This window comes from Zalophus californianus, chromosome 5, assembly GCF_009762305.2.
Source record: "Zalophus californianus isolate mZalCal1 chromosome 5, mZalCal1.pri.v2, whole genome shotgun sequence".
NCBI classification, from domain to species: domain Eukaryota; kingdom Metazoa; phylum Chordata; class Mammalia; order Carnivora; family Otariidae; genus Zalophus; species Zalophus californianus.
This window is the reverse complement of record NC_045599.1, coordinates 154221971-154249240: the sequence shown is the minus strand read 5'-3', so window position 1 is coordinate 154249240 and position 27270 is coordinate 154221971. Positions and strand designations below refer to the sequence as shown.

Genomic DNA, 27270 nt, shown 5'->3' with positions numbered 1-27270 from the left:
TGGCGTAGGTGCCAGGCCCCGCCCCAGCAGAGGCGGAAGTGGAGCCGCCCCGGGCCTCTCGCGTTCCCGGGGGGACCTCAGCCCAGCGGTGCGCCTGGGCCCATGGCCGCCTACTCTTACCGCCCGGGCCCCGGGGCCGGCCCAGCTGGAGGCGCGGCGCTGCCCGACCAGAGCTTCTTGTGGAACGTTTTCCAGAGGTGAGGCCCGGCGCCACCCGGGCGCTTATGAGACTGCGCCGGCCTCCGCTCTGTCCTCCCCGGCCTCCTTCCTGGCTTCCCTCCGGCCTCCCCCGGCCTCCTTCCCGGCTTCCCTCCGGCCTCCTCCGGCCTCCCCCGGCCTTCTTCCTGGCTTCCCTCCGGCCTCCCCCGGCCTCCTTCCTGGCTTCCCTCCGGCCTCCCCTGGCCTCCTTCCTGGCTTCCCTCCGGCCTCCTCCGGCCTCCCCCGGCCTCCTTCCTGGCTTCCCTCCGGCCTCCCCCGGCCTCCTTCCTGGCTTCCCTCCGGCCTCCTCCGGCCTCCCCCGGCCTTCTTCCTGGCTTCCCTCCGGCCTCCCCCGGCCTCCTTCCTGGCTTCCCTCCGGCCTCCTCCAGCCTCCCCCGGCCTCCTTCCTGGCTTCCCTCCGGCCTCCCCCGGCCTCCTTCCTGGCTTCCCTCCGGCCTCCCCTGGCCTCCTTCCTGGCTTCCCTCCGGCCTCCCCCGGCCTCCTTCCTGGCTTCGCTCCGGCCTCCCCCGCTACCCCCACCCCCTCCTTCCTTGCAGCTCTCTCCAGTCTTCCCTCGGCCTCCTTCCTGGCTCCTTTGGGCCTAGCCTCTGCCTCCTTCCTGCTTCCCTTCCTCCCATCACGACCCTGGCCTCCTTAGATCTCTCCCCGGCCTCCTGCCCGACACCCCCAACCCTCTGCTGCCGCCCCCTGGGCGCCTCCCTCCCGCCGGGGCCCTGTGGAGGTGCGGAGCCCGCTGCAGATGCTCAGGGGTCGCGGCCTCCACCCCTCCCCCTGCAACGCCAAGAGCCCGCAGCTGAGGGGCTTGCTGCTCCTGGAGGGTCTCCTGGGGATGCTTGCTTAAGGCGAACAGAAACACAGACCACTGCAGCGCTGTTGCATCGCCAGCGGCAGGGAGAGAAGCTGGTGACTGTAACCACAGCGCCTTCCGTCTGGAGTCGTCCTTCCAAGTGAATGAGTGACAGAGACTCGAGTGACTCATGGCCATGAAGGACTTGTCTGAGGCAGTCTTTTTGCTGTTTGTGGAAGGAGAGACTGGCGTGGGTGGAATTCAGACTGGCCAAGGGAAAACGAAGGAGAAAGGCCTGAGAAGGTGCAGGGAGAGAGACAAAAATGGTTAGGTGTCTCTGGGGAACCACCTTGGACTTTGGCAGGTGGCGTATGCTTAGGAGGAGAGAAGGCGCTCAGATGTTTCATTCCGCAGCAGAATGCGGGGGTGAGACATCCTAGCTGAGTACAGTGGAAGGTCCGCGGGAGGGAGCATGCCAGGGTGAATGCAGGATTAACGCAAGAGTTAAATGTTTATGTTTGCCATGTTTTGCTTGTTCTGCACTTTTAATCACCAGCTTAACTGGTCTTAATTTTGTAGGGTTGATAAAGACAGGAGCGGGGTGATATCGGACAACGAACTTCAGCAAGCACTATCCAATGGTGAGTGGGACCTGGCCCTCAGGACTTCTACCGAACTTTGAGCCTGACCCACCTGTAGTAAATAGTTTCTTTTTCCAGGTACAGAGGAGTTATTAAGGCCTAACTATTATTACTGGCATGTGGTGGAGGTGCTTTTCATTTATTTTGCCAAGTGATATCCTGCTCTAAGTGCCTTGCTGAGCTAGGACTAGTGCAGGGAAGCGCTTCTTGAGAAATGGAGGTTGGGGTGCAGGTTTTAGGGAAGGATAGGAAGCTTAGCTTTGTACAGCAGATACACTTAAGGTACGTTGAAGATCACTGAATTTCTTAGGTAGGTCCGTCCATCTTTGTGACCTCTCTGGAGAGGATCATCAAGGTGCTAGGGCACCATGGGGAAGTGATTGGGTTGTTGGAGGTGTGGCGCTGGCAGTTGGATTGTGGGAAGGTGGTCTTATCAGTGGGGGAATACTAGGTGTTCAGACAGGGGTACAGGATCATAGTTCTTGTGTGGCGGTGTGTTGGGGGCTCTCCGTGGAGTTCTGATCTTGCTGGTTTCAGCGTAATTAATCCATGGAAGTACTCTTTGAGACCTTTTACTTCATTGAATACCTGGCTATGTTGCCCTTTTTAAGAATCCCTCAGATGCCACTGCCTTTTCTGGTTCTTAGATTTGTAGCTTGTCTTTCCAGAGGTGTGCCATTTAAGGTAGAAAAGGGATTGATTCTAAGATGTCAAAAGACCCATTTTTATTAGTGGGCAGCAGTTTGATGTTCTGGAAAGAGTAAGGATGCCAGCACTGTGAAGTAGTGCTGGTTGCCCTCCTTGTGGGCACATACCAGACATTTAGTGTTAGTCTTGTCATTGCGTCATGATTTGCATGAAGTGCAGGATTAGTATTTGCAGATTAATATGTCTAAAGAATGGTAGACAGTACTGACTTCTTTTTCCAGTATTTAACACTTGGGCCGCAGGTATTGGTGTATGACTTCATGTGTATTTATGTAGCTGTGTTCAGGAAACTAAGAAATCTCTTTACTTCTGCTTTGATGATTGTGCCTTCTTGATTCTTCTCTTGTTATTAACCCCTTTCCATTTTTTGTGTCTCCAAAGCTTGAGTTACACTTAGAGGAGTAGAAGACAGGGTTACTACTGGAAAGATGCCAAAACAAACGGAAATCCAGCAGGCTGTGATCTGGCAAATCTGGCTTAAAACTTTCTAAGTGTTGGGGCACCTGAGTGGCTTAGTCAGTTAAATGTCTGACTCTTGATGTTGGCTGAGGTCATGATCTCAGGGTCGTGAGATCAAGCCCCTCCACCCCCCATGCAAGCACCCTCACTCTCTCTCTCTCAGAAAACAAAAAAACTTTCTAATGTTGACCAAACAGATGTTTTCACATCATATGTTAAAGAGGGTGGCCACTGCAGTCAGAGTGCCCTCAGGGGTCATGCTTTGCAGGCATTCCTTTTGAGTTCTTTTCCAGTAAGTGAGGACCAATTCATGACCCATGTCCATTTGGACATCTTTTTGTCTGTTTGCTTGAAGTTTTGAGAGTGCCACCCAGGTTTGGGGTTTATGTGAAACCTCCACTGGGAGTGATGGTCACACTCTGACCTCATTAGCATGATGGTGTCCACCCTGGGGGCTCCTGTCGGGATTCAAATCCTGGCTCTACCAGTTCTAGGAATATGACCTTGGGCAAGGACTTGACCTTTCTGGGCGGGTGGATGGAGAAAATGCATGGAGAGTGTTTGGCACAGTGCCTGGCACATAGCACGGTTCAGTGTTGTCAGCTGGGAGTATAGCAGTAGTACTGTTACCGGCCAGGGGGTCAGCTCGGGATGGTGGTGTTGATAGTTGCCACTCACTGAGCATCCGTTGCATGTAGGCACCGTGCTGGGCACGTAACAAACCTAATCTCAAATCAGCATTGTTGTTGGAGCCCTGGGGGTGTGGTGGCGGCACCTATTCTGACCTATAGTGTTAGGCTTCTGTATTTTCACGAGAGGGTGTCAGTGCTGCCCTTAGTTCAGCTCGTCGTTAAAGCATACGGGGTCTTTACTCTGTCAGAACATAATCTTGAACTCAGCTACTACTGAATACCCACCAGGAACCTGTTTAGAAGAGAGTGAGTTTTAACAATTGCCTAGAGGATGTTTTGTTCACCGTTGCTGAGATACTTTGAAATCAGTACCTAGTTTAACCCAGCTAGTAAGTTTGGTCGGGACTGCCTCAGTGGCCTTTGTGGAGGCGTGGAAGAACTGGCCTCATGAAGCAGGTAGTCACTGTTACGCTGAAGAGAGGCAGGCACCGCAGCCACCACGCCCTCTGAGCCAGGGATGCCCAGGAAGCAGCCATCTCGCTTCTCCATGGGAGCATGGTATCTCTGGTGTTCTAAACACCTCTGGTGGCTATTTTGTCTTGTTTTATTTATATCTTATTAACCCTGAATCTTTTAACCAATTACATTTTCCTCTTCAAATTAGCTGGTAAAAAATTTAAGTTGGTGGCTTGCCACTAGCATGAATTTAGAATTTTGAGAGGTCAGTTTTACTGACCTGGTCTTAGATCCCTTGCTTTCTTATCCTCCTACTTTTCTCTTCCCATCCAACGTAATTACAATTTAATTCATTTTTGTTCTACCGTGGATATCTTTATAAATTTCTTTAAGTTCTTTCTGCAGTAAAGCAGGTTATTAATGATGCAGATCCCGAGAGTAGGTGAGTTACCCCTCATAGCTCTCAAGTTGTGGAGCCAGAATCTAAATCCAGATGTCTGTTGCTGGTCCCCCTCAGTGCTTCTGCTCATGTTATGCTCACAGGCGCTCAAAGCATGCTGAGCCCCAGTGTCTTCCCACCTGTCTCCATGGTGGTGTCCACCCCCTTGCATGGGTTCGGTGCTCCTTCTGCATTGATGTAAGCTCAAGCCGTGTACATCCCGAGTTCCAGATTTTCTGCCTGGAGGGATATGCCTGCTCTTGAGCCACTGTGGCATCACTGTAGTGTCCTTGACACTCTGGTCTTGCTCTGTGTGGTCACTGTTGTAGCTGCCTCTGCCACTAGAACGGCCACTTCCTGAAGGAGGCCAGGCTGGGCTCCTGTGCAGGGGTGTAGTGTGTGCACGGAAACTGGCCACTGGGTGGGCCCGTCGTGGTCCTCTCCACTCCCCTTGACTTCCGAGAGCTAATGCAATTGACATTATTTTGACTTCTAATTGTTCTCCCAGGAATGGGCTTCTGTTTTCATATTAGAACTGGAATATTAGGCTATTTCAGGACGTTGGTTTACTTAGTCTGTTACTGGTGGGAAAACTGAAGTTTCAGACTTGCATGGTTTCTCACTTTAAATCTGTGTGTGTGTGTGTGTGTGTGTGTGTGCGCACTCTCTGCGAAAATGTCGTTGAAACCATCCTGAAAGAGTACTTGTGGGTCCCATCCACTGAGTCCTTTATAAGACTTTATTCCATAGGAAAGCTTCTAAAGTTGACTGCTCTCAGGAAGGTGTGTAGTTAATAGGTATGAAGAAAGACGGAAGAAGACTGTTCTCTTGCCTTCTTTTGAAATGACATGTCATAAACTATCTCAGTTTGGTACCTTTTTTTTTTTAACTTGCATGACATTTCTTGGAATTACAGGAGAATTTAATTTTGCTCATGTCTGTTTTGTGCTTGTGCAGGTTTGCCTTCACATAACCTATGTAGGTATTTTGTGGAGACATTTTTTAGCTGCACTCTAAAAATAATCCATATATTCTTCTTAAGGTATTTTTATCAAAAGAGTTCTAGCTCTCTTGGGGATCCCATCTTAAGAGAAAATGAGGGAAATCAGACCATATAAGCGACAGTTAGTTCCCCGCAGACCGTGCTTCTGATCCCATCAGTGCTCCTGCCCCCACAGGCCCAGTTTTGTGGGTAAGGGTGTTTGCTGCTTTAGAGATTTACCTTCAGCTTCCTTCTGCTTGTGTGTGGGGAAGGACTCGCCCAGCAGGCCTGGATGGCTCAGAGTCTGCTCCTTCCCAGGAAGGGCTTTATGGCTGGCTGCCTCCTGTGACGTTTTGACTGAGAAGAGTGTTTTGTCCACCAAGGGCCTCGAGGTGTGTGATAGCTGTTTGCCTGGATAGTTGATACTAATAGTAGGATTTATGGCAAACACCTGCTTTCCCTCTGGGTATCTGGAGCTTCCATGATGGACTTCCCAAGAGAAGCCCTGGACTCTAGACGTGGGAGCTTCCCTAGTGGACAGTATTTGGCCTGTGTCCTCACAACTCGTAGCTGGAGGAGTAAGCACGTCCTGGGCGGTACTGGTGTCCAGTGGACTTCTCCTGGTGCCTTTTCCCCCTATTGATTTTACTCTGTCCTTTCATTGTAACAAACTGACTGAGTATTGGAGTCTTAGTGAGTCATGGAGCCTGAAGGAGTCCTTGAGGAACCCTAGTACAGCCTGTCCTGTCTGCTTTGTCCAGAAACACGCCCAGCCAGAGTTTCAGATAGAAACAAAAGAAAGTTGGGATTTGGTGGACCTGGCTTTACTGACAAGTTACCCTGTAACCTTGGGTGTATCGCACTTCTGGCCCCAGTTTCTTTGGATGTGAAAATAGGAAGACTGGAACTTTAGATCCTTTTCCTCCTTGAGCCAAGCCCCAGTCCACCAGATCCTGCATCTGCCTGGTACAGAACTGGGAGACAATGTATCTACCGGGATTGAGTTTTACAGTGTTTCACTTAAGTCATTTAGATTGTTTCTAATTTTCATTAATGTAAATACTGTAGTAATTTGACCCCAAATTTCATAGAACCAGTTTTTAGAAGTGACATTTATCACATCAGGGGGTATAGGCATCATTAATGCTGTTGATCAGTATTTAGATTGCTTTTCAGAAAGGCCATATTTCTAGTTGTGCTATTTGAAGCTGTAATTGAAGAAAACTGGGAAAGTGTGGAATTTTGCTGAACCTGAAGAGGCACCAAAGTCTTGCAAATTCTGTGCATTGAATGCCAGTGCTGTGTGCCCAGCCCTGCAGGACTTGCTACATCTCCTCTTGTGTAGAAAAGCCCAGAGGGGCTGGGAGTTCCTGGTCTGATGAAGTAAAGTGGAAAGACATCACCAGTGATGACATTTTAAAAAGTCTGATTTTTATTTTTTATTTATTTTTAAATTTTATTTATTATTTTTGCCCCAAAAGATTCTAAGTAGTTAGGTATCTCAATTGTGCAAATGTCATGAAGTCTTAACCCTTAACCACTCACTGAAGCCAAAATTTAAGCTTGTGGTTAACAGGACATAATTTCAAGAAAGAAAACTCTTTGGAGAGTATAAAAACAATACATTATCACAGAGCAGAGTAGGTTTTTTTTTCCCCTTTGAGAATGGGGATTCCTGCAATTATTTGTGTGCTTGAGGGTTAAGTGGGAAAATGATAGAGCATCCTGATGGGGACTGTCTCTACCTCTACAACTGTAGATGGTTCCCTAGACTGTCATCATTTGCTTAGGATTGCTTCTTAAGCCTTTGGCACTGTTCTCAAATTATGGGTGAAAAAAGTGTCCTAAATTCACATGGAAAATCAGGTTTCTGTTTTCTTTAGTTCTCTGAGAGGAAATTAAAAGCAGGACTTCTAGGTCCAGTGATCATATAATTTCTAAGTAAAAATCTGACAAGAAATCTCTCAAGATGAGTGGTTCTGACATCCAAACATGTTCGTGTCTGGGAAAAGCAGACAGGAATGTTTGAAATTAGGGTTGGCCAAGAAAATCTGGGATAGAGGGTCACTGGGGATGTAGGGCTTGTGAAAAAAGTCTACCTGGGGGTATAATGTACCCTCTGTTTTCAGCGAGCTGTGTTAAATATTGGTTATTTGCACTGTACTGTGTTTTCTTACCGAGAACTTTTATAAACTACTTAGATTTTCAGACTGACACTCAGGTTTATATAACGTGTAATATATTTGAGATATTAAATGTCTGCATGTTGTAGTATTTCGGCTTCGCTGTGAGTTGTTGAGCTTTGATGTTCATTCTGAGAACCAGGCCACAGGACCTGTACGTGATAACTAGTCAGTTAACTGTTGGCTGTTATTATCCCTTAGTTTCTTTTTTTTTTAATAATTTTTTATTGTTATGTTAATCACCATACATTACATCATTAGTTTTTGATGTAGTATTCCATGATTCATTGTTTGTGCATAACACCCAGTGCTCCACGCAGAATGTGCCCTCTTTAATACCCATCCCATCACCAGGCTTACCCATTCCCCCACCCCCCCTCCCCTCTAGAACCCTCAGTTTGTTTTTCAGAGTCCATCCTCTCTCATGGTTCGTCTCCCCCTCCGACTTACTCCCCTTCATTCTTCCCCTCCTGCTATCTTCTTTTTTTTTTCTTAACATATATTGCATTATTTGTTTCAGAAGTACAGATCCGTGATTCATCAGTCTTGTACAATTCACAGTGCTCACCATAGCACATACCCTCCCCAATGTCTATCACCCAGCCACCCCATCCCTCCCACCCCCCCACCACTCCAGCAACCCTCAGTTTGTTTCCTGAGATTAAGAATTCCTCATATCAGTGAGGTCATATGATACATGTCTTTCTCTGATTGACTTATTTCACTCAGCATAACACCCTCCAGTTCCATCCACGTCATTGCAAATGGCAAGATCTCATTCCTTTTGATGGCTGCGTAATATTCCATTGTGTATATATACCACATCTTCTTTATCCATTCATCTGTCAGTGGACATCTTGGCTCTTTCCACAGTTTGGCTATTATGGACATTGCTGCTGTAAACATCGGGGTGCATGTACCCCTTCGGATCCCTACATTTGTATCTTTGGGGTAAATACCCAGTAGTGCAATTGCTGGATCGGATGGTAGCTCTATTTTCAACTTTTTGAGGAACCTCCATACCTTTTTCCAGAGTGGTTGCACCAGCTTGCATTCCCACCAACAGTGTAGGAGGGTTCCCCTTTCTCCACATCCCGGCCAACATCTGTCGTTTCCTGACTTGTTAATTTTAGCCATTCTGACGGGTGTGAGGTGGTATCTCATTGAGGTTTTGATTTGGATTTCCCTGATGCCGAGCGATGTTGAGCACTTTTTCATGTGTCTGTTGGCCATTTGGATGTCTTCTTTGGAAAAATGTCTGTTCATGTCTTCTGCCCATTTCTTGATTGGATTATTTGTTCTTTGGTTGTTGAGTTTGATAAGTTCTTTATACATTTTGGATACTAGCCCTTTATCTGATATGTCATTTGCAAATATTTTCTCCCATTCTGTCGGTTGTCTTTTGGTTTTGTGGACTGTTTCTTTTGCTGTGCAAAAGCTTTTTATCTTGATGAAATCCCAGTAGTTCATTTTTGCCCTTGCTTCCCTTGCCTTTGGTGATGTTTCTAGGAAGAAGTTGCTGTGGCTGAGGTCGAAGAGGTTGCTGCCTGTGTTCTCCTTTAGGATTTGGATGGACTCCTGTCTCACGTTTAGGTCTTTCAACCATTTGGAGTCTATTTTGGGGTGTGGTGTAAAGAATGGTCCAGTTTCATTCTGCATGTGGCTGTCCAATTTTCCCAACACCATTTGTTGAAGAGACTGTCTTTTTTCCATTGGACATTCTTTCCTGCTTTGTCAAAGATGAGTTGACCGTAGAGTTGAGGGTCCATTTCTGGGCTCTCTATTCTGTTCCATTGATCTATGTGTCTGTTTTTATGCCAGTACCATACTGTCTTGATGATGACAGCTTTGTAATAGAGCTGGAAGTCCGGAATTGTGATGCCGCCAGCTTTGCTTTTCTTTTTCAACATTCCTCTGGCTATTCGGGGTCTCTTCTGGTTCCATACAAATTTTAGGATTATTTGTTCCATTTCTTTGAAAAAGGTGGATGGTATTTTGATGGGGATTGCATTGAATGTGTAGATTGCTCTAGGTAGCGTTGACATCTTCACAATGTTTGTTCTTCCAATCCATGAGCATAGAACGTTTTTCCATTTCTTTGTGTCTTCTTCAATTTCTTTCATGAGTATTTTATAGTTTTCTGAGTACAGATCCTTTGCCTCTTTAGTTAAATTTATTCCTAGGTATCTTATGGTTTTGGGTGCAATTGTAAATGGGATTGACTCCTTGATTTGTCTCTCTTCTGTCTTGTTGTTGGTGTATAGGAATGCCACTGATTTCTGTGCATTGATTTTATAGCCTGCTACTTGACTGAATTCCTGTATGAGTTCTAGCAGTTTTGGGGTGGAGTCTTTTGGGTTTTCCACATACAGTATCATATCATCTGCAAAGAGTGAGAGTTTGACTTCCTCTTTGCCGATTTGGATGCCTTTGATTTCTTTTTGTTGTCTGATTGCTGTGGCTAGGACTTCTAATCCTATGTTGAATAGCAGTGGTGAGAGTGGACATCCCTGCCGCGTTCCTGACCTTAGGGGAAAAGCTCTCAGCTTTTTACCGTTGAGAATGACATTCGCTGTAGGTTTTTCATAGATGGCTTTTATGATATTGAGGTATGTACCCGCTATCCCTATACTCTGAAGAGTTTTGATCAAGAAAGGATGCTGTACTTTGTCAAATGCTTTTTCTGCATCTATTGAGAGGATCATATGATTCTTGTTTTTTCTTTTGTTAATGTATTGTATCACGTTGATTGATTGTGGATGTTGAACCAGCCTTGCAGCCCAGGGATAAATCCCACTTGGTCATGGTGAATAATCCTTTTAATGTACTGTTGGATCCTATTGGCTAGTATTTTGGGGAGAATTTTTGCATCCATGTTCATCAAGGATATTGGTCTGTAATTCTTTTTGATGGGGTCTTTGTCTGGTTTGGGGATCAAGGTAATGGTGGCCTCATAAAATGAGTTTGGAAGTTTTCCTTCCATTTCCAGTTTTTGGAACAGTTTCAGGAGAATAGGTATTCTTCTTTAAATGTCTGATAGAATTCCCCTGGGAAGCCATCTGGCCCTGGGCTTTTGTTTGTTGGGAGATTTTTGATGACTGATTCAATTTCCTTAGTGGTTATAGGTCTGTTCAGGTTTTCTATTTCTTCCTGGTTCAATTTTGGTAGTTGATACATCTCTAGGAATGCACCCATTTCTTCCAGGTTGTCTAATTTGCTGGCATAGAGTTGCTCATAATATGTTCTTATAATTGTCTGTCTTTCTTTGGTGTTGGTTGTGATCTCTCCTCTTTCATTCATGATTTTGTTGATTTGGGTCATTTCTCTTTTCTTTTTGATAAGTCTGGCCAGGGTTTTATCAATCTTGTTAATTCTTTCAAAGAACCAGCTCCTAGTTTCGTTGATCTGTTCTACTGTTCTTTTTGTTTCTATTTCGTTGATTTCTGCTCTGATCTTTATTACTTCTCTTCTCCTGCTGGGTTTAGACTTTATTTGCTGTTCCTCCTCCAGTTCCTTTAGGTGTAGGGTTAGGTTGTGTATTTGAGACCTTTCTTGTTTCTTGAGAAAGGCTTGTATTGCTATATACTTTCCTCTCAGGACTGCCTTTGCTGTATCCCAAAGATTTTGAACAGTTGTGTTTTCATTTTCATTGGTTTCCGTGAATTTTTTTAATTCTTTAATTTCCTGGTTGACCCATTCATTCTTTAGTAGGATGCTCTTTAGCCTCCATGTATTTGAGTTCTTTCCGACTTTCCTCTTGTGATTGAGTTCTAGTTTCAAAGCATTGTGGTCTGAAAATATGCAGGGAATAATCCCAATCTTTTGGTACCGGTTGAGACCTGATTTGTGACCTAGGATGTGATCAATTCTGGAGAATGTTGCATGGGCACTAGAGAAGAATGTGTATTCTGTTGCTTTGGGATGGAATGTTCTGAATATGTCTATGAAGTCCATTTGGTCCAGTGTGTCATTTAAAGTCTTTATTTCCTTGTTGATCTTTTGCTTAGATGATCTGTCCATTTCAGTTAGGGGGGTGTTAAAGTCCCCCACTATTATTGTACTGTTGTCAATGTGTTTCTTTGCTTTTGTTATTAATTGCCTTATATAATTGGCTGCTCCCACATTAGGGGCATAGATATCTACAACTGTTAGATCTTCTTGTTGGATAGACCCTTTAAGTAGGATATAGTGTCCTTCTTCATCTCTTATTACAGTCTTTGTTTTAAAATCTAATTTGTCTGATATAAGGATTGGCACCCCAGCTTTCTTTTGGTGTCCATTAGCATGGTAAATGGTTTTCCACCCCCTCACTTTCAATCTGGGTGTGTCTTTGGGTCTAAAATGAGTCTCTTGCAGACAGCATATTGATGGGTCTTGTTTTTTAATCCAATCTGATAGCCTGTGTCTTTTGATTGGGGCACTGAGCCCATTTACATTCAGGGTAACTATTGAAAGGTATGAATTTAGTGCCATTGTATTGCCTGTAAGGTGACTGTTACTGTATATTGTCTGTGTTCCTTTCTGATCTATGCTGCTTTTAGGCTCTCTTTTTGCTTAGAGGACCTCTTTCAATATTTCTTGTAGGGCGGGTTTTGTGTTTGCAAATTCCTTTAGTTTTTGTTTGTCCTGGAAGCTTTTTATCTCTCCTTCTATTTTCAATGGTAGCCTAGCTGGATATAGTATTCTTGGCTGCATATTTTTCTCGTTTAGTGCTCTGAAGATATGCCCGTCCTTTCTGGCCTGCCAGGTCTCTGTGGATAGGTCTGTTGCCAATCTAATGTTTCTACCATTGTAGGTTACATATCTCTTCTCCCGAGCTGCTTTCAGGATTTTCTCTTTGTCTCTGAGACTCATAAGTTTTACTATTAGATGTCGGGGTGTTGACCTATTTTTATTGATTTTGAGAGGGGTTCTCTGTGCCTCCTGGATTTTGATGCCTGTTTCCTTCCTCACATTAGGGAAGTTCTCTGCTATTATTTGCTCCAATATACCTTCTGCCTCTCTCCCTCTTTCTTCTTCTTCTGGGTCCCAATTATTCTAATGTTGTTTCATCTTATGGTATCGCTTATCTCTCGAATTCTGCCCTCGTGATCCTGTAGTTGTTTATCTCTCTTTTTCTCAGCCTCTTTATTTTCCATCATTTGGTCTTCTATATCGCTGATTCTTTTTTCTGCCTCATTTATCCTAGCAGTTAGTGCCCCCATTTTTGATTGCACCTCATTAATAGCCTTTTTGATTTCGACTTGGTTAGATTTTAGTTCTTTTATTTCTCCAGAAAGGGTTTTTCTAATAACTTCCACGCTTTTTTCAAGCCCAGCTAGTATCTTTAAAGTCATGATTCTGAACTCTAAGTCCGACATCGTACTAATGTCCGTATTGAGTAGGTCCCTGGCAGATGGTACTACCTCTTGTTCTTTTTGCTGAGGTGATTTTTTTCGTCTTGTCATTTTGTCCAGAGGAGAACAGATGAATGAGAGAACACAATGCTAACAGGTTAACAATGTCTCCAGCAAATATACTCTATACAAATCAGAAAAGACCTGAAACCAGGGGACAAGAAAGGGAAAGAAAGAAGAGAGGAAAAAAAAAAAAAGGAAAAAGAAAAAGATAAAAACAAAAAAAAACAGAATATGATCAAATATGATCAGGCTAGTGCGTAGATCAGTGCCACACACTAGCTTTTGGGCATATTTTGGTCTGTTAGAAGAAAGTGCCTGCTAAAATTTTAAAGGAAGAAAGACTTATATATGTACAAAATAAGGGTTGATACAATGAAGGGATGGCAGATGACTGTAAAGATGAAAATTATAAAAGACTTTATAAAAGGAATTGATAAAATAAGAAGTTGTTTTTTAAAAAGAAAGAAGAAGATTTAAAAAAAAAAAAGGGAGAGAATGTGATCAGGCAGGAGAATAGAACAAAGCCATACACTAGTGATTTAGGGTATATTTTAATCTATTAGAAGAAATTGTGTCTCAAAATTTTAAAGAGAGAACAACTTATATATATATGGCAAAAATAAGGGTAACTACTATGAAGGGATAAAAATATGACTCTAAAAATGAAAAATAAATGTTTTTTAAAAAAGGGATTGATAAGATGTTTGAAAAAGGGAAGAGAGAAAAATTAAAAAAAAAAAACAGTTAAAAAAATTAACTTTGAAAAACTAATGAATTATGGTAAAAAAAAGCCATGAATTCTATGTGCAGTATTCCCCTAGCGCTGGAGTTCTCCCGTTCTCCTTGATCGGTAAACTTGGTCTTGGCTCGCTGGCTGTTCGTGCTGATCTTCTGGGGGAGGGGCCTGTTGCCGTGGTTCCCAAAGGTCTTTGCCGGAGGCAGAATTGCCCCGCCCTTGTTGGTCCGGGCTAAGCAAGCTGCTCGGGTTTGCTCTCAGGAGCTTTTGTTCCCTGCAAGCTCTCGGTACAGCTTTGGAGGACCAGGGCGAAAATGGTGGCCTCCCAATCTCCGCCCGGAGGAGCCGAGAACTCGGGGCCCTGCTCCTCAGTGCGCCCCCAGAGAAAAGCAGTCACTCCCGTGTCCCCGGTCTCTGGCCGCTGTGCTCACCTGGCCTGTGACCGAGCGTTTCTATCTCTGGCACCCGACCCCGTGTGGCGTCTCCAAACCCAGCAGATCCCTGCGGTGCGCTCCCGCGCCGCTCCTCCCGGGGGAGGGAGGGGAGTCTCCCCGGCTCTGCCGCCTGTTGGGTCCCTGCTGCAGGAGCAGTGGCCCGACTGGGCCGCGGATCACAGTTTATGGCAACCCCGAGCTGAGAGCCCGCGCCTCAGCTCCGTCTCTGCAGCCGGCTTCCCCGCTCCAATACCTGGGAGCTCTGCCGCACTCAGGCATCCCCGGTCTTTCTGTGACCCCGAGGGTCCTGAGACCACACTGTCCCGCGAAGATTTCACCCCCCGCCCCCCCCACTTAGCCACTGGAGCGACGTCCCTCAGCGGAGCCGAGTTCTAAAAGTTCCGATTTTGTGCTCCGCGGCTCCACCACTCGCCAGAAGCGGCTGACGGAGGCCCCCTCCCCCGCGTCTATCCTCCCGAATATCGCCTCGGATTCACTTCTCCGCACGTCCTACCTTCCAGAAAGTGGTCGCTTTTTTGTTCAGAGTGTTGTTAGTATTCTTATCTTTGATCTCCTGTTTAGTTCGTAGGTGTTCAGAATGGTTTGATCCCTATTCAGCTGAATTCCTGAGACCAGATGAAATCCAGGTCTCCTACTCCTCCGCCATCTTGCTCCGCCTATCTATCCCTTGGTTTCTTTGGAGAGTCTGGCCCCATTTGGGGTATAACAAGAAGGATGAGCGGAGGAGCCTGCCTCCACCTTCCCTTGCACAGCAGCCCTGCAGAAAACCTGTGGGTCTCGTGCCAGAGGGCAGCCTCCCTCCATCCTTGACTCAGCTCAGGATGACCTATTTCTCTTCTGAGCCTGGGACCCCTGCCATCCTCAGAATCCTCCCCCGTGGGTGCTGGTTCCCCTGGGTCACCTCAGGGCTGCACTCTCTCTGGGCATTCCATGCATGCCTGTCCAGGTGGCACCAGGCCCTCACCATGGCAGATGTGCATATTTCTACATTACTTAACTGTTGCACTTGTGTTGCTTTTATTTCAAACTTCCCTGGCCAAGTCATTTGCAGAGACGGCCCCATGATGCTTCTGCTCACAGTCAGGATGGACTGTGGAGGCTGCCTTCACTTTCACTCATTGAGGGCTCATCAGCCTGTATCAGGTGGAGGGAAGACAGGAAACGAGGGCCAGGGAAAGGCTCCAACAGGTGCATTGGGTTCCTGGGGAGCCTTTGGGCTGTCTCCTGTGGAAGAGCAGTTCAGTGCTTGCAGCAGCTAGGTGTGAAGAAGGGAAAAACAAACAGCAAAGAAGTAACCCTCTCCGTGTTTAGAATTTTCCTTTCTGTTGGGTTCTTTGTAACATAGTTTTCAATAATACCTTTCCTAATAGCTTTATATACAGGTTTCTGCCCACCCTCCCTCCCCAAATGTCTTGAGGCCTGCAGAAGATGCTTATCTAGCCCCCATGTGTAGGGGTTGGGGGGAATGTGGGGCACTCAGGGAAAGCTCTCCTGGGGACACATTTTTCCTCTGGCTTACAGGAGAGGTGAGTGGTGAAGGGTGTGCATGTGTTGGGAGGCCACACTTGAGGTGTAGAGAAGCATGTGCATGAGCCCTGACTAGAGGGCATGGCCCTCTAGAGCTGTGGTGGGAAGCCCAGTGTGGTAGAGTGTAAGGGGTGGTACCCTTCAGACTCTCCTGCCCACCACCCACATCCAAGTAGGCCTCAAACTTGAGCAAAAGGTCACTTTATGTGAGGTCAGGGGATAGATCTCGGGGTGGGGGGGGGGAATAGTTTTATATATAGAAGAAAATATGAGGTTTTATATAAGTGGGATGTGGGGAGAGACACTGCTTTCCCTCCACATTAAAAATAGTTTTACACTTCTTTTTAGTGAGTATAAAAATTGATAGTGGTATAAATTATCCTGAAAACAGATTTTGAGGCATGAAGGTATCTAGTGAACATTTCATTACCAGTTGATAAATGGTTCTATCAGATTCAACAATCCCCTTTATAACAAATATCTGATAATATCCCCATTATTATTTTTTTTAAAGATTGTATTTATTTATTTGACAGAGAGAGAGACAGCGAGAGAGGGAACACAAGCAGAGGGAGTAGGAGAGGCAGAAGCAGGCTTCCTGCTGAGCAGGGAGCCCGATGCGGGACTCGATTCCAGGACCCTGGGATCTCGACCTGAGCCGAAGGCAGACGCTTAACCGCTGAGCCACCCAGGCGCCCTGAATATCCCCATTATGATTCTGAAGTGAATCACACTCTCAATGAAAATAATATGCTCAGACTATAATTTTAGGAGAAAATTTTTATGGCATGGTTTTATGGTATGTTTTTGAGTATACTTCTCAACTCACCTGGTTGCTGCATTCCTGGAAAATAGAGTGTATATTAAAATGCTGTAAAACCAGGAGCACCTGGGTGGCTCAGTCGGTTGTGTGCGTCTGACGCTTGATCTCAGCTCAGGTCTTGATTCTCAGGGTCGTGAGTTCAGGCCCCTTGTTGGGATCCACACTGTAAAAAAAAGAAAGAAAGAAAAGAAAAGAAATACTATAAAACCATATCTTGTTTATGTAGTAAACGAGAGCGAGCCCCCGGCCTCATGTCATTATGAACAGCTTTGGATGTATGTCTGTTGGGGCCTGAGGGACTCCTGCACAGTACAGGACCGGACCCAATCAATGACATGCTTACAGCCCCCAGTGGTCATGGCAACCAAAAATGTCCCCTGGGAACTATGTCCCTGCTGAGAACCGTGGTCCGAAGGTCTTCCTTGAACAGCAAGTTACTGTCGTTAGCTACTGATGTTACAGATTAGAATCTTAGAGCTTGCTGTGAAAACTATTTTCTCTGACTGTTTCCTGTCATTTATTTTCAGGCACATGGACTCCATTTAATCCAGTGACTGTCAGGTCAATCATATGTAAGTAAAGGTGCAGGCAGACTCCTGTCCTGCTTGGATGCAGGTTGTGCTTTCTGCCTTGCCCCCCTCACCCTGCCCTCCTGGCCGAGCACTTCAGCTTGAGTTCCCGGTTCTGAAGAGTTCATGTACATACAGGACCAGCACGTTTCACATACCGTCCATATCTTGCATGGTTGTTGACTGGCGGAAACACTGATGCTCAGTTTCTGACCTGATTTTTCCCTTACGTGAGCTTTCACTGAATTACAGTGTACTTCTGAGCAACCAAGAGCACTCCTGTTTCAGTCTTATACTGGCTTCTTTACGTGAAAGGGACCAAGTGATTTGTCATTTTCTTGGTAGCAGAAGTACAGACTGTTTTTGTATGTTTTTCGCCATTTTGCCATTATATGTAAATGCAGTTATAGATTCTTTCATATTTGGACCTGGAATTAGGCTCATTTTTTTTTTCTTTTTCAAAGATTGATTGATGTATGTATGTATGTATGTATTTATTTGGGGGAGAGAGAGAGAAGGAGAGAAGCAGACTCTCCGCTGAGTGCGGAGCTCAACACGGCTAGATCCCATGACCCTGAGATCATGACCTGAGCTGAAATCAAGAGTTGGGAGGCTTAACCGACTGAGCCATCCAGGCACCCTTAGGCTGATTTTTTTAACGAAAAGCAGGTCTTACTGAAAAAAACAAAAATCTAAAGGGAGTAGAGTCTTTTTCTCACTGAAGGTGGCTACTTCACTCTGAACCTCCGTTTCTTCCTGACAAAGCAAGAGCACCCTCCAGGCATCATGTTTCTGTAGAGGCTACTTCCTTGTCAAGTATTATTTCTGTTGTGTCTCTGCGGGTGTGTTTTCTTGCACTTTCTTTACTGTGTGCCTCGTGTCTGTCTCAGGTGGTTTAGGGGCTGTGGCTGGGTAACCACCCAGCAGAGGAGATCCAGCCCTCCCATCAACGAATGAGCATTTCTTAGCAACACTTGGGCATCTGCTGACTAAGCACGGGGCTGGCCCTGAGAGAAGTGTGGGAGTGGCTGTGCTGGGATTGAGCTGCTTGCCAACTAACCTTGAGATACCAGCTACTGTGTACCACTCACGTTCCTTTCTGTCTCAGCCATGTTTGACCGAGAGAACAAGGCTGGCGTGAACTTCAGTGAGTTCACTGGCGTCTGGAAGTACATCACAGACTGGCAGAACGTCTTCCGCACCTATGACAGGGACAACTCTGGGATGATTGACAAGAACGAGCTCAAGCAAGCACTCTCAGGTTTTGGTAATTCACTTGTCTTGATTGTGTAGCATATTTCATTTTGGAGGCCGTTTTGATGTCATTAACTTTTTTTACTTTGGTCAATTTATTGATTTTTTTTGAGAGTGGGGGAGGGGCAGAGGGCGAGGGAGAGCAAAATCTTAAGCAGGCTCCACACCCGGCGCAGAGACTGACTTGGGGATCATTCCCACTACCCTGAGATCATGACCTGAGATGAAATCAAGAGTCGGATGCTTAACCCACTGAGCTACCCAGATGCCCTTCAATTTACTGATTTTTTTTAACTATGAAATTTTTGTTGACATCATACGGATTTATACTTTGATATTATTTATATCATGAAGGCTTATATCTGACTTGGAGACTTTATGTGTTTTTTTCCATCCAAAATGAGATACGGGCTATGCAATCGTTTATCATTTGTGAAATGGAGTGATGTGACATGCACATTGAGAATGTGATGGCTTTGGAAACAGTTTCACGTGAATAAGGGAAAATAAAATGTCCGGCAGCTTATAATTCATGATACATCACAACACACAGCAAGATGATCAGATACTTGTAGGAGATGATTCTGTAAGTGGCAATACCAGTTGCTTGCCTCAGGCACAGCGTTGCTAGGCGTTCAGGCTCCCATTCTCAAGTGCATGTCAGCCCAGGTGTGCCGTGCCACCAGGAGTGTCTGCCCAGCCTTTCCAGGGTGGGTCAGTGGGCCTTCTGATGCTGGTGTGTGGGTCTGAGAGGGAGTTGGGGTTTTGTGTGTGTGGAGGGAACACTTACATGGAAGACTTGTCCAAGGCTTGTGGGAGTTACACCCAGATTCTGGTGTGTTTGGGATGATCTCACTCAGCCCCTCTGGTTACTGGGGCCCTATTACAAAACTCCTGCTACATTTTGCTTGAAAGACTGCTTATGAATACCGTCTAGAAAAAAAATCAGGCAAGTTAGTTTCTAATGTACTATTTTTTCTATAATGTACTATGTTATTATAATGTACTAATGAACTTGTAGGTATTTTGAGCTTTAGTAATACAAAGTACATCTTAATTGTCATGTTGACGTGTTGTTAACTTCTGCCCCTTCTCCCCTTTTTCCTTTGGGCATGCACTTTATGACTGTCTCCTCTTTCTCTTTCTTTCCTTATGAATTCCTGTGATGTCCAGCTAGAGGTTCTGGGACTCCACAGGAAGTTTGTGTTCTCAACTCACTCACTAAGTGTGGGTCGAGATTAGGGCAGGACCTCAGGTTCTCTGCGTTGAGACTGGGAACCCAGCTGACTTTGCTCTGCCCTTAGACTGGGGAACGGGTAGGGCCGTATGGAAGGGATGGTGGCAGCCCTCTACAGAGAGTGGTCCTGGGGCTGGAAGGAGCTGGAGGCCTGACTGGGCCGAGGACCGCTTGGGAGGAACCTGGGTCCTGTGAATTACATCCAGACAAGTGACCTCAGGTGTCAGGGAACACGGTACTTTCTAATGTTGTCAGGCCCAGAGCCCTCTCTTTCCTTCGTGCCAGTGGCCCATTGGGTCCTTAGAGCCCACGGTGGGAGCTCTGAGGTGGGCAGTGCCCTGGCCTCTCTGGCCTCCGAGTCCCTGCTATGGCTTCAGGGTCGTGGAGGTCATGTGGCAGTCGCTTGTGGTCAGGAGCTAGTTGACGCTGGGCCCCTACCTGACTTCCAGATGTTTTCTGGAGAAAGTAAATACTCTGCTACAGCATTTCGTTAGTTGTTCTAACAAGTCTGTTCCTGTGATTGGTTCTTGATTTCTGAGGCCTTCTACCAAAAAGGGACATTGTTATCCTTTTCACATATTAATGATTTTAGAAGATTTTCAGTAGTAACTGAAGCAAAGATTCCTGTTCAGCCCTGACTGCACTGGGTCACTCTCCCAGGCCCACCTGCCAGCTAGGATAGCTCACGTAGTCCTTTTTTAAAGTCACGGCTAATATGCGCTGTGCACCAGGTAGAGAGAGCTGGAAGTAAGGAAGTGTATGAGGAGTTCACCCCACACAGTGCAGTGCCCCCTTGGTGGGGAAGGTCGTCAGGTACGGGCAGCTCCCTCTCCCTCCACCCCCTCTCCCTCCACCAGCTCAGTGCTTTCTGATGAAATGTTATCAAAATGTAGGGCCCTCCATTCAGTTGTCACTCATCTCAGCCATTACCAACGTGGTGCTGCATTTGCTTTGTCCTCTGTTGTGTCCCAGCGTCAACTAGCTCCTGACCACAAGCGACTGCCACATGACCTCCATGACCCTGAAGCCATAGCAGACCTGTGCGGTGTTAGCCCAACATGCTTTATTCTGCGTCCCTGGAAGGTGTGGATGTTTGCTCACCAAATCAGTGCCGTGGACCCACCCTAAAAATTAGTAGCTCATTTGCGTTAGGGTCCCAGCAGGTCCTCAAGCAGCCCCCACCCTTTTCATGCCATTGGCTGGTTATAGACACGGGTTGGTGCCCTGTTCCGGGTCTGTCCCTTGGAGAGTAGTTACCGGTTAGCATCCAGGTTTGTGAAGATGTGCTGTCATAGGGGGGTGCTGGGAATAGGCGGTTGGTGACTCGTGGGATCTTCAGGCCAGCCAGGCCTCCAGCTCCTTCCAGCCCAGGACCACTCTAAGGAGGGCTGCCACCGTCCCTCCCATACAACTAACAGTCCTGTGCGTGTTAGTTGTCAGGAGAGAACCTCACTCTCCTAAGGTCAGGGTGTGGCCCTGTGGCCAGCACCTCAGGTCCAACAGGGGCTAATGCTGACCAGGGTCACAAGCCAGGGGAGCTGCACACAGAGGGCACCTCTTTTTCTTTTTTCCATTTAAATGAAGTATAGTTGACATAAATGTTATGTTAGTTTCAGGCATACAACATAGAGATTCGACTGCGCTCTCCTTTACTCAGCGCTCACCACGACTATGTAGTTGCCATCTTTCACCATATAGCGTTGTCACAGAATTATTTTTTTTTTAAAGATTTTATTTATTTGACAGAGAGAGACACAGCGAGGGAGGGAACACAAGCAGGGGGAGTGGGAGAGGGAGAAGCAGGCTTCCCGCCGAGCAGGGAGCCTGATGAGGGACTTGATCCCAGGACCCTGGGACCATGACCTGAGCCGAAGGCAGACACTCAACGACTGAGCACCCAGGCGCCCCCGTCACAGTATTATTGACTCTGTTCCCTAGGCTGTACTTTTCATCCCTGGACTTACTTATTTTATAATCTGAGATTTGTACTTCTTAATCCCCTTCACCGATTTCACCCATCCCCCTACCCCCTCCTCTCTGGCCACCACCGGTTCTCTGTACTTACGAGTCTGTTTCTGTTTTATTTGTTCATTTGTTTTATTTTTAGATTCCACATATAAGTGAGATTGTCTGGTATTTGTCTTTCTCTGACTTAATTCATTTAGCATAATGCACTCTAGGTCCATCCATATTGTCGCCAATGGCAAAGTCTCATCCTTTTTTACGGCTGTCTAATATTCCGGTGCGTGTGTGCACTACCTCTTTATCCATCCATCAGTCCGTTACTTGGGCTGCTTCCATATCCTGGCTATTGTAGATAATGCTGCAGTGCCTGTGGGGTTGCAGATATCTTTTCATATCAGTGTGTTTGTTTTCTTTGGGTAAATACCCAGTAGTGCGATTATTGGATCACGTGGTAGCTATTTTTAACTTTTTGAGGAACGTCCATACTGATTCCAAGGGTGGCTGCACCAGCCCACATTGACACCAACAGTGCACGAGGGTTTCTTGTCTCCACATCCTTGCCAACATGTAGCATTTCTAGTCTTTTTGATACCGGCCCTTCTGACAGGTGTGAGCCACCTCATTGTGGTTTTGATTTGCATTTCCAGGAGGCACATCCTCTTAATTTATGAGGGTGGGGTTATCGTGACATGGATTTTCACTGAAGGAAATTCTTAGAGAAGAGTCTGCTCTCAGATTTTGATTCTTATGTAAATGTCTCTTTTATAGTTTGTTCATCATTCATTTTTCTAGGCTGACTTCTGTTGGTTTTGTTCTCGCTACAATAATATTGAGGACTGGGGAAATTGGAAGCTAATCCCAGGGATGATAGAACTTGCTTACATGGTCTGCAGAGATTGTGGAGAGCCATCCTGTATGTTTATGTCTGGGCGGGAGACTGCCACAGTGATGGCTATCATCTGCGATCTACGCCTCGGATGAGCTCAGCCCTTACCAGCCTGGGCCTGTTCCTTACCTGTCCACAGGCACAGGTGCCAGGTGTGAGGAGAGGAGACTCAGAGGGGCTGGGGGTGTGACCCCCATCCAGGACCTGTTGTCTTTTTTTTTTTTTTTAAGTCAGGGATCCTGTCTTCTACTCAGCTGGCAGGGAAGGGGGCCCTGGATTTAAGTCACAGATGGATAGAGTATGCTGACCACTCTGGAAGGTACTGTCATGTGTGTGCATGTTTGAATCTTTTTTTTAGAAAAGTAAGTGTTTCTACAAGTTATTAACTATGAAATTCACTCAGGTGATAGGTGTACATATATCCTCACAATGATTCCAACAGGATGGAAAACCACTAAAAATGGCCCCTGGATCTTGTCTCCTGAATAAATAAGGACACCACAGTCACACAGGTAGTGGGTTTAGGAGGGAAGTAGGTATCCTTGTTTAGAGTGGCCTCAAGGGGTGTCCCACAGGCGAGTGGCCGCTGTGTCCCCGCGTCTTCAGAACCACCTCCCTGCTGGAGACCTTTCCAAGACATTAAGTTGAAGGTGGCATCAGGGACTCTTTGTCATAACATTTGTTCAGTCTGAAGAGAAACCATTTGATGACCCTTGAGTGGTTGTGAACTTTACGAGGCTGCCTTGCTCCTTGTAATCTTTCATTTCCTAATGTCGGCGTGCTGATTTATTCAGGGGAGTACCCATCAATGAATCTGCTACTTCCCTGCCTTTACATTTTTTTTATTTGGAAGTCTTCAGTGATATAATCTTTCAGATGCAAAATGAAACCACTTGTAAAACGAAAACTTCACAACAAAGCTGGGCTGCCCTATGGGGTGATTTTTGGGGTGCAGCACTATGGGGTGAGTATACTTGATGTGAACGAGTGAGCTCACATTAATGACCTGCTGCGCCTGGCAGCGCTGGCCTCCGGGTAACACTCACCCTTCCAGAAAGAGGGGGTGGTCTTCATGTCGGCCACTCATGGGACTGTAGGCGGGGCGCATAGCAGAATGATGGCTTCGTTCCCAGAGTGCATGTGAATGATTTTGCGCCTTGAGTCTCCCACCCCAGCCTCAGTCATTTGTTATCACCTGATGTCAGAGGCTATGGGGCCTTTTGGAAGGAGGACGTGGATGTTGATGGGAATGTCCACTCTCCTGGCCCTCTGTTCATCCTCATTCTTCTCTTCAAGGGTACCGGCTCTCTGACCAGTTTCACGACATCCTCATTCGCAAGTTCGACAGACAAGGACGGGGGCAGATCGCATTTGACGACTTCATCCAGGGCTGCATCGTCTTGCAGGTAATGGGGGTTCCATGGGGGCTCACCATGAGTGGAGCGGTGGAGCAGGCAGGGAGTATCCTCGAAAGCAGAGGAAGAGGGAGGTGCCATTCTGGAATTAGCGGTTTAATGGAGTAAAGTCAGTTTCCGGGGCTTATAAAAGTTAGTCTTGTCTGTGGAGAGATGTTACTCTGTTATACGGAGGTATGGCCCGTAGTGCTCTTTCTCCCTGTGGAAATACCGCTGACCCTTGAACAGCACACGGCCCAACTATGCAGGTCATTCATAGGCAGACTTTTTTTTGATAGGTATGGTATAGTGCTGAAAATGTATTTTCCTTACAATTTTCTTAACATTTTTTTTCTAGCTTACTTTACTGTAAGAATATGTACATAATACATACAACGTACAAAGTAAGTGTTCATTGACTGTTAATTGGTAAGACTCTTGGTCAACAGTACGCTGTTAGTAGTTACATTTTGGGGCATCACAGTTATATGTGGATTTTGACTGCTCCAGGGTTCATTGCCCCTAACCCTGCGTTCAAGGGTCGGCTGTATTATAGAGCAGTCCCTTCAAATGAGATCGTGTTTTCTAAATCGAGTGGGCTATTTACATGTATACTCTGGTATTTTTGTTGTATTTTCATTCTGAGGAAATGGGTAGATTTTCTGTTGTGATCTTTACTGTGCCCTGCCTTTCTGTGTGAGGGAAGTTCCAAGACAGGACCTGGCGCCTCATTCGGGTGTCAGAGCCAAGCAGCTTTGGGCGGAGCTCGTGAATCCCGCTGACCCCGGCACCTCACATCTCCCTCCTACGGCCTTGCTCCTTTACCTCTGAGAGAGACAAGTGCAGACCTTGAGCGTCCTTTCCAGAGACAGAGGGCAGGAGTAATCGAGCCTGCCCTGCTGTGCCCACACAGGCCCCCCTGCTCCTGTCTCTAGGTAGGGATCAGTTACCTAGATTTAAGCTTAGACATGCAGTGAACTGATAAACCCTTAGATAGCTTTCAGAGTTTTTATTATGACAAATTAAAAAGAGACAAAAGAATGATGGACTCGTGTGCCCATCACTCAGATTCAGCAGTTTACCAGCTGGTGGACAGTTTGATGTCATACCTCCATGATCCTAACACCCCCCAGCCCTTAACTCTGACACAGATTCCATTTGTGGAAGGCAGATGTTTTTTTCATGAAGAGAAGTCCTTGTAGTTTGAATCTAGGTTGGGGTTACATCTTGTCAGCTTTAGTGTCCACTGGAATTTTGAGAAACATTCTTGGGTTTTTTTTCCCATTAGAATGCTAGGTCAGTAAAAGTGAAATTTCTGTGGCCTGCTAAATACAATGAGTCTGGGAAAAGCCCAGTCCCTGTTCAAGGCCTCATTGGAGAGCCAGGTCTGTTAACATTTGCATCTTGGCTCTCTGAAATGGGGAGAGCCTTACCCCATCTCATCCCACCCCATGGGCAGTGTCATCTGAACACTTTAGAAAAAGACGTAAAAGTCTCATCATTGTCTGCATCTAAATTACTCTAAGGTTAGGGTTTTCATTTGAGGTTATGTCCCGTAAGTAAACATCTGATCCTTTCTTCTTAAGCAAAGGTCATCGAGTGTAGGCTTTCTTTAGCTGAGGTAACGTGATCTGAGTCCCATGAGAAGCTTGCCCAGTGCCTCCGCACACCCTCTAGGCTGAGGACAGGCCAGCCAGGAGGAGTCTGTCTTGCAGCAGCCGCTGCCCCCTGGCTCCATGCTGAGCTGGAGGCCTGATTGCCAGTCCCTGGTCCCACCCACCCTTCCCGAGTGACTCTAAACACTGGACAGAGGTGGGGAATGTAAACGAAAAGCTGCAGGCCACAGGTAAAATATCCTCAAAAATGTTTTCCTTCATCTGCCTTTCTACAAAAAGAGACAGGCTTTTTAAAAATGATTTTTTTACAAAAGAACACGAAAATTTGTAGAAATCTTGGGAAAATACAATTAAAGTACAAAGAAGAATTGCCCATTGTTCTTTAAGCCAGAGTTACGTGCTGCTGGTGTTTTTGTAGTTGGTTTGACGTTAGTGTCTCACGTGTTCTGGGATGCTCCGGCTAAAGCCCGAGTGGACAGTCAGCTGTGTCAGGCACCCCGTCTAACCTGCCACCAGAGGGCCGGGCTCCAGCCTGCTCTCATGATGAACCTGGGCACTGTTTTCTTCTCCTGTCCTGGGGAATTGCATTCTGCCTGCATCCTTTTGTCACCTGTGATTCCTCAGGCCTACTGTGGTTGTCCAGCACCCCTCACCTGGGGTGGCACTCATCTAATTGTCCCTGCTGTTGGGTGCAGGGCTCTCTCCTCTGCTCCTAACCTGCTGTGGGGGGATCAAGCTTGTGAACAGACTAGGGTGGAGCCCTATGGGTGGGGTGGGCAGGAGGGACCCTGAGGCTGGTACAGGGAGACCTACCCTTCCATGTTGTGTGTCTGGGCCTTCACCTGCTGGGTGTAAGGGAGGGGCCCGAGTCAGGGCTGGTTTCCCTGTGACCTGAGTGGCAAGTAGCCAGAGCAGAGGTGAGCGTTCAAGGAAGAGCCCCCACGAAGTTGGTCTTAGAGAAGGAAGGGAGGACCCAGGCTCACCACTGGACCCCTTGGGAAACCAGGGCCTGGGACTAGAGGGCTCAGCCAGGCCCCGGGGCTCTGGTGTATCAGTGAGTTGGGCCTACAGCCCACTCCTTGACCTCTTGACCAGCTTCCTGTATTCACCCTCCCACCCTTTGCTGTCCCTCCAGACCGCAGCATTCTCCATGATGGGCAGGCCTGAGGGTGGTCAGGGATACCCACCCATGCCTTCCTGCCCTGGTTTCCGTCAGAGTTGGGGGTGTCTGGAGACATGGGTGACTTTGGTTCTTAAATGTCTTCTTACCAAATATGTTTCGTTGCTTCTGTTTACTAAATATCAAGATCTAAATGCCTGTTGTTTCTTTCCCAGAGGTTGACCGATATATTCAGGCGTTACGATACGGATCAGGACGGCTGGATTCAGGTGTCATATGAACAGTATCTGTCCATGGTCTTCAGCATCGTATAGCACTGGCCTTTGCAAATAGCAACATGACTTATGGAAGGAAGACTAAAAATGCCAAATCTCCCTTTAAGGAAATGGGACACAGATGCAGCTAGATACTGTTCTTCCTTTAGATTTTATATAATTAACATTTGGGGACCCGACTGTATATACGTGGATAAGCTGATAAGGTTTTTGCAAATGTAACAATAGTTGTAATCATTATTGACATGCAGACATTTGATTTGAGACTGTTCAGTTGTGCCATGAGGTAAGATATGATAATGTTTCAGATATCCTGCATGCAAAAAATTCATCATGTGCATTTCTAGATAGCTCCAGGTCTATAGTGGAAATACTTTTATTAGCCATTAGGAATTTAAAAATAATACGGAACCTGCACAGAGGCTTTTATGTGCCTTACATTTTTTAAAACGGGGTTTATTGTATTTGTTTGAATATGCAACATAAGCAATAAAGCAAATGCACCCCC

The 27270-nt window shown here is 46.3% G+C and overlaps 1 protein-coding gene across 4 annotated transcripts; it reads left to right on the top strand.

The window, feature by feature from the left end:
• Window positions 1-27270, top strand: PDCD6 (programmed cell death 6). Of its 4 annotated transcripts, none has more exons than XM_035727643.1 (7): window positions 1-197; window positions 1586-1647; window positions 16974-17018; window positions 18124-18276; window positions 23654-23763; window positions 24110-24155; window positions 26703-26841. In XM_035727643.1, exons 1-6 carry the CDS (start codon window positions 103-105, stop codon window positions 24122-24124), a joined length of 480 nt encoding a protein of 159 aa, XP_035583536.1. In that variant the 5' UTR covers window positions 1-102; the 3' UTR covers window positions 24125-24155; window positions 26703-26841. The 4 variants fall into 4 exon arrangements, with proteins under 4 accessions (XP_035583536.1, XP_035583535.1, XP_027461951.2 ...); XM_035727642.1 differs by having other exon boundaries at window positions 2-197; window positions 18124-18282; window positions 26703-26834; XM_027606150.2 differs by lacking the exon at window positions 24110-24155 and having other exon boundaries at window positions 4-197; window positions 26703-27270.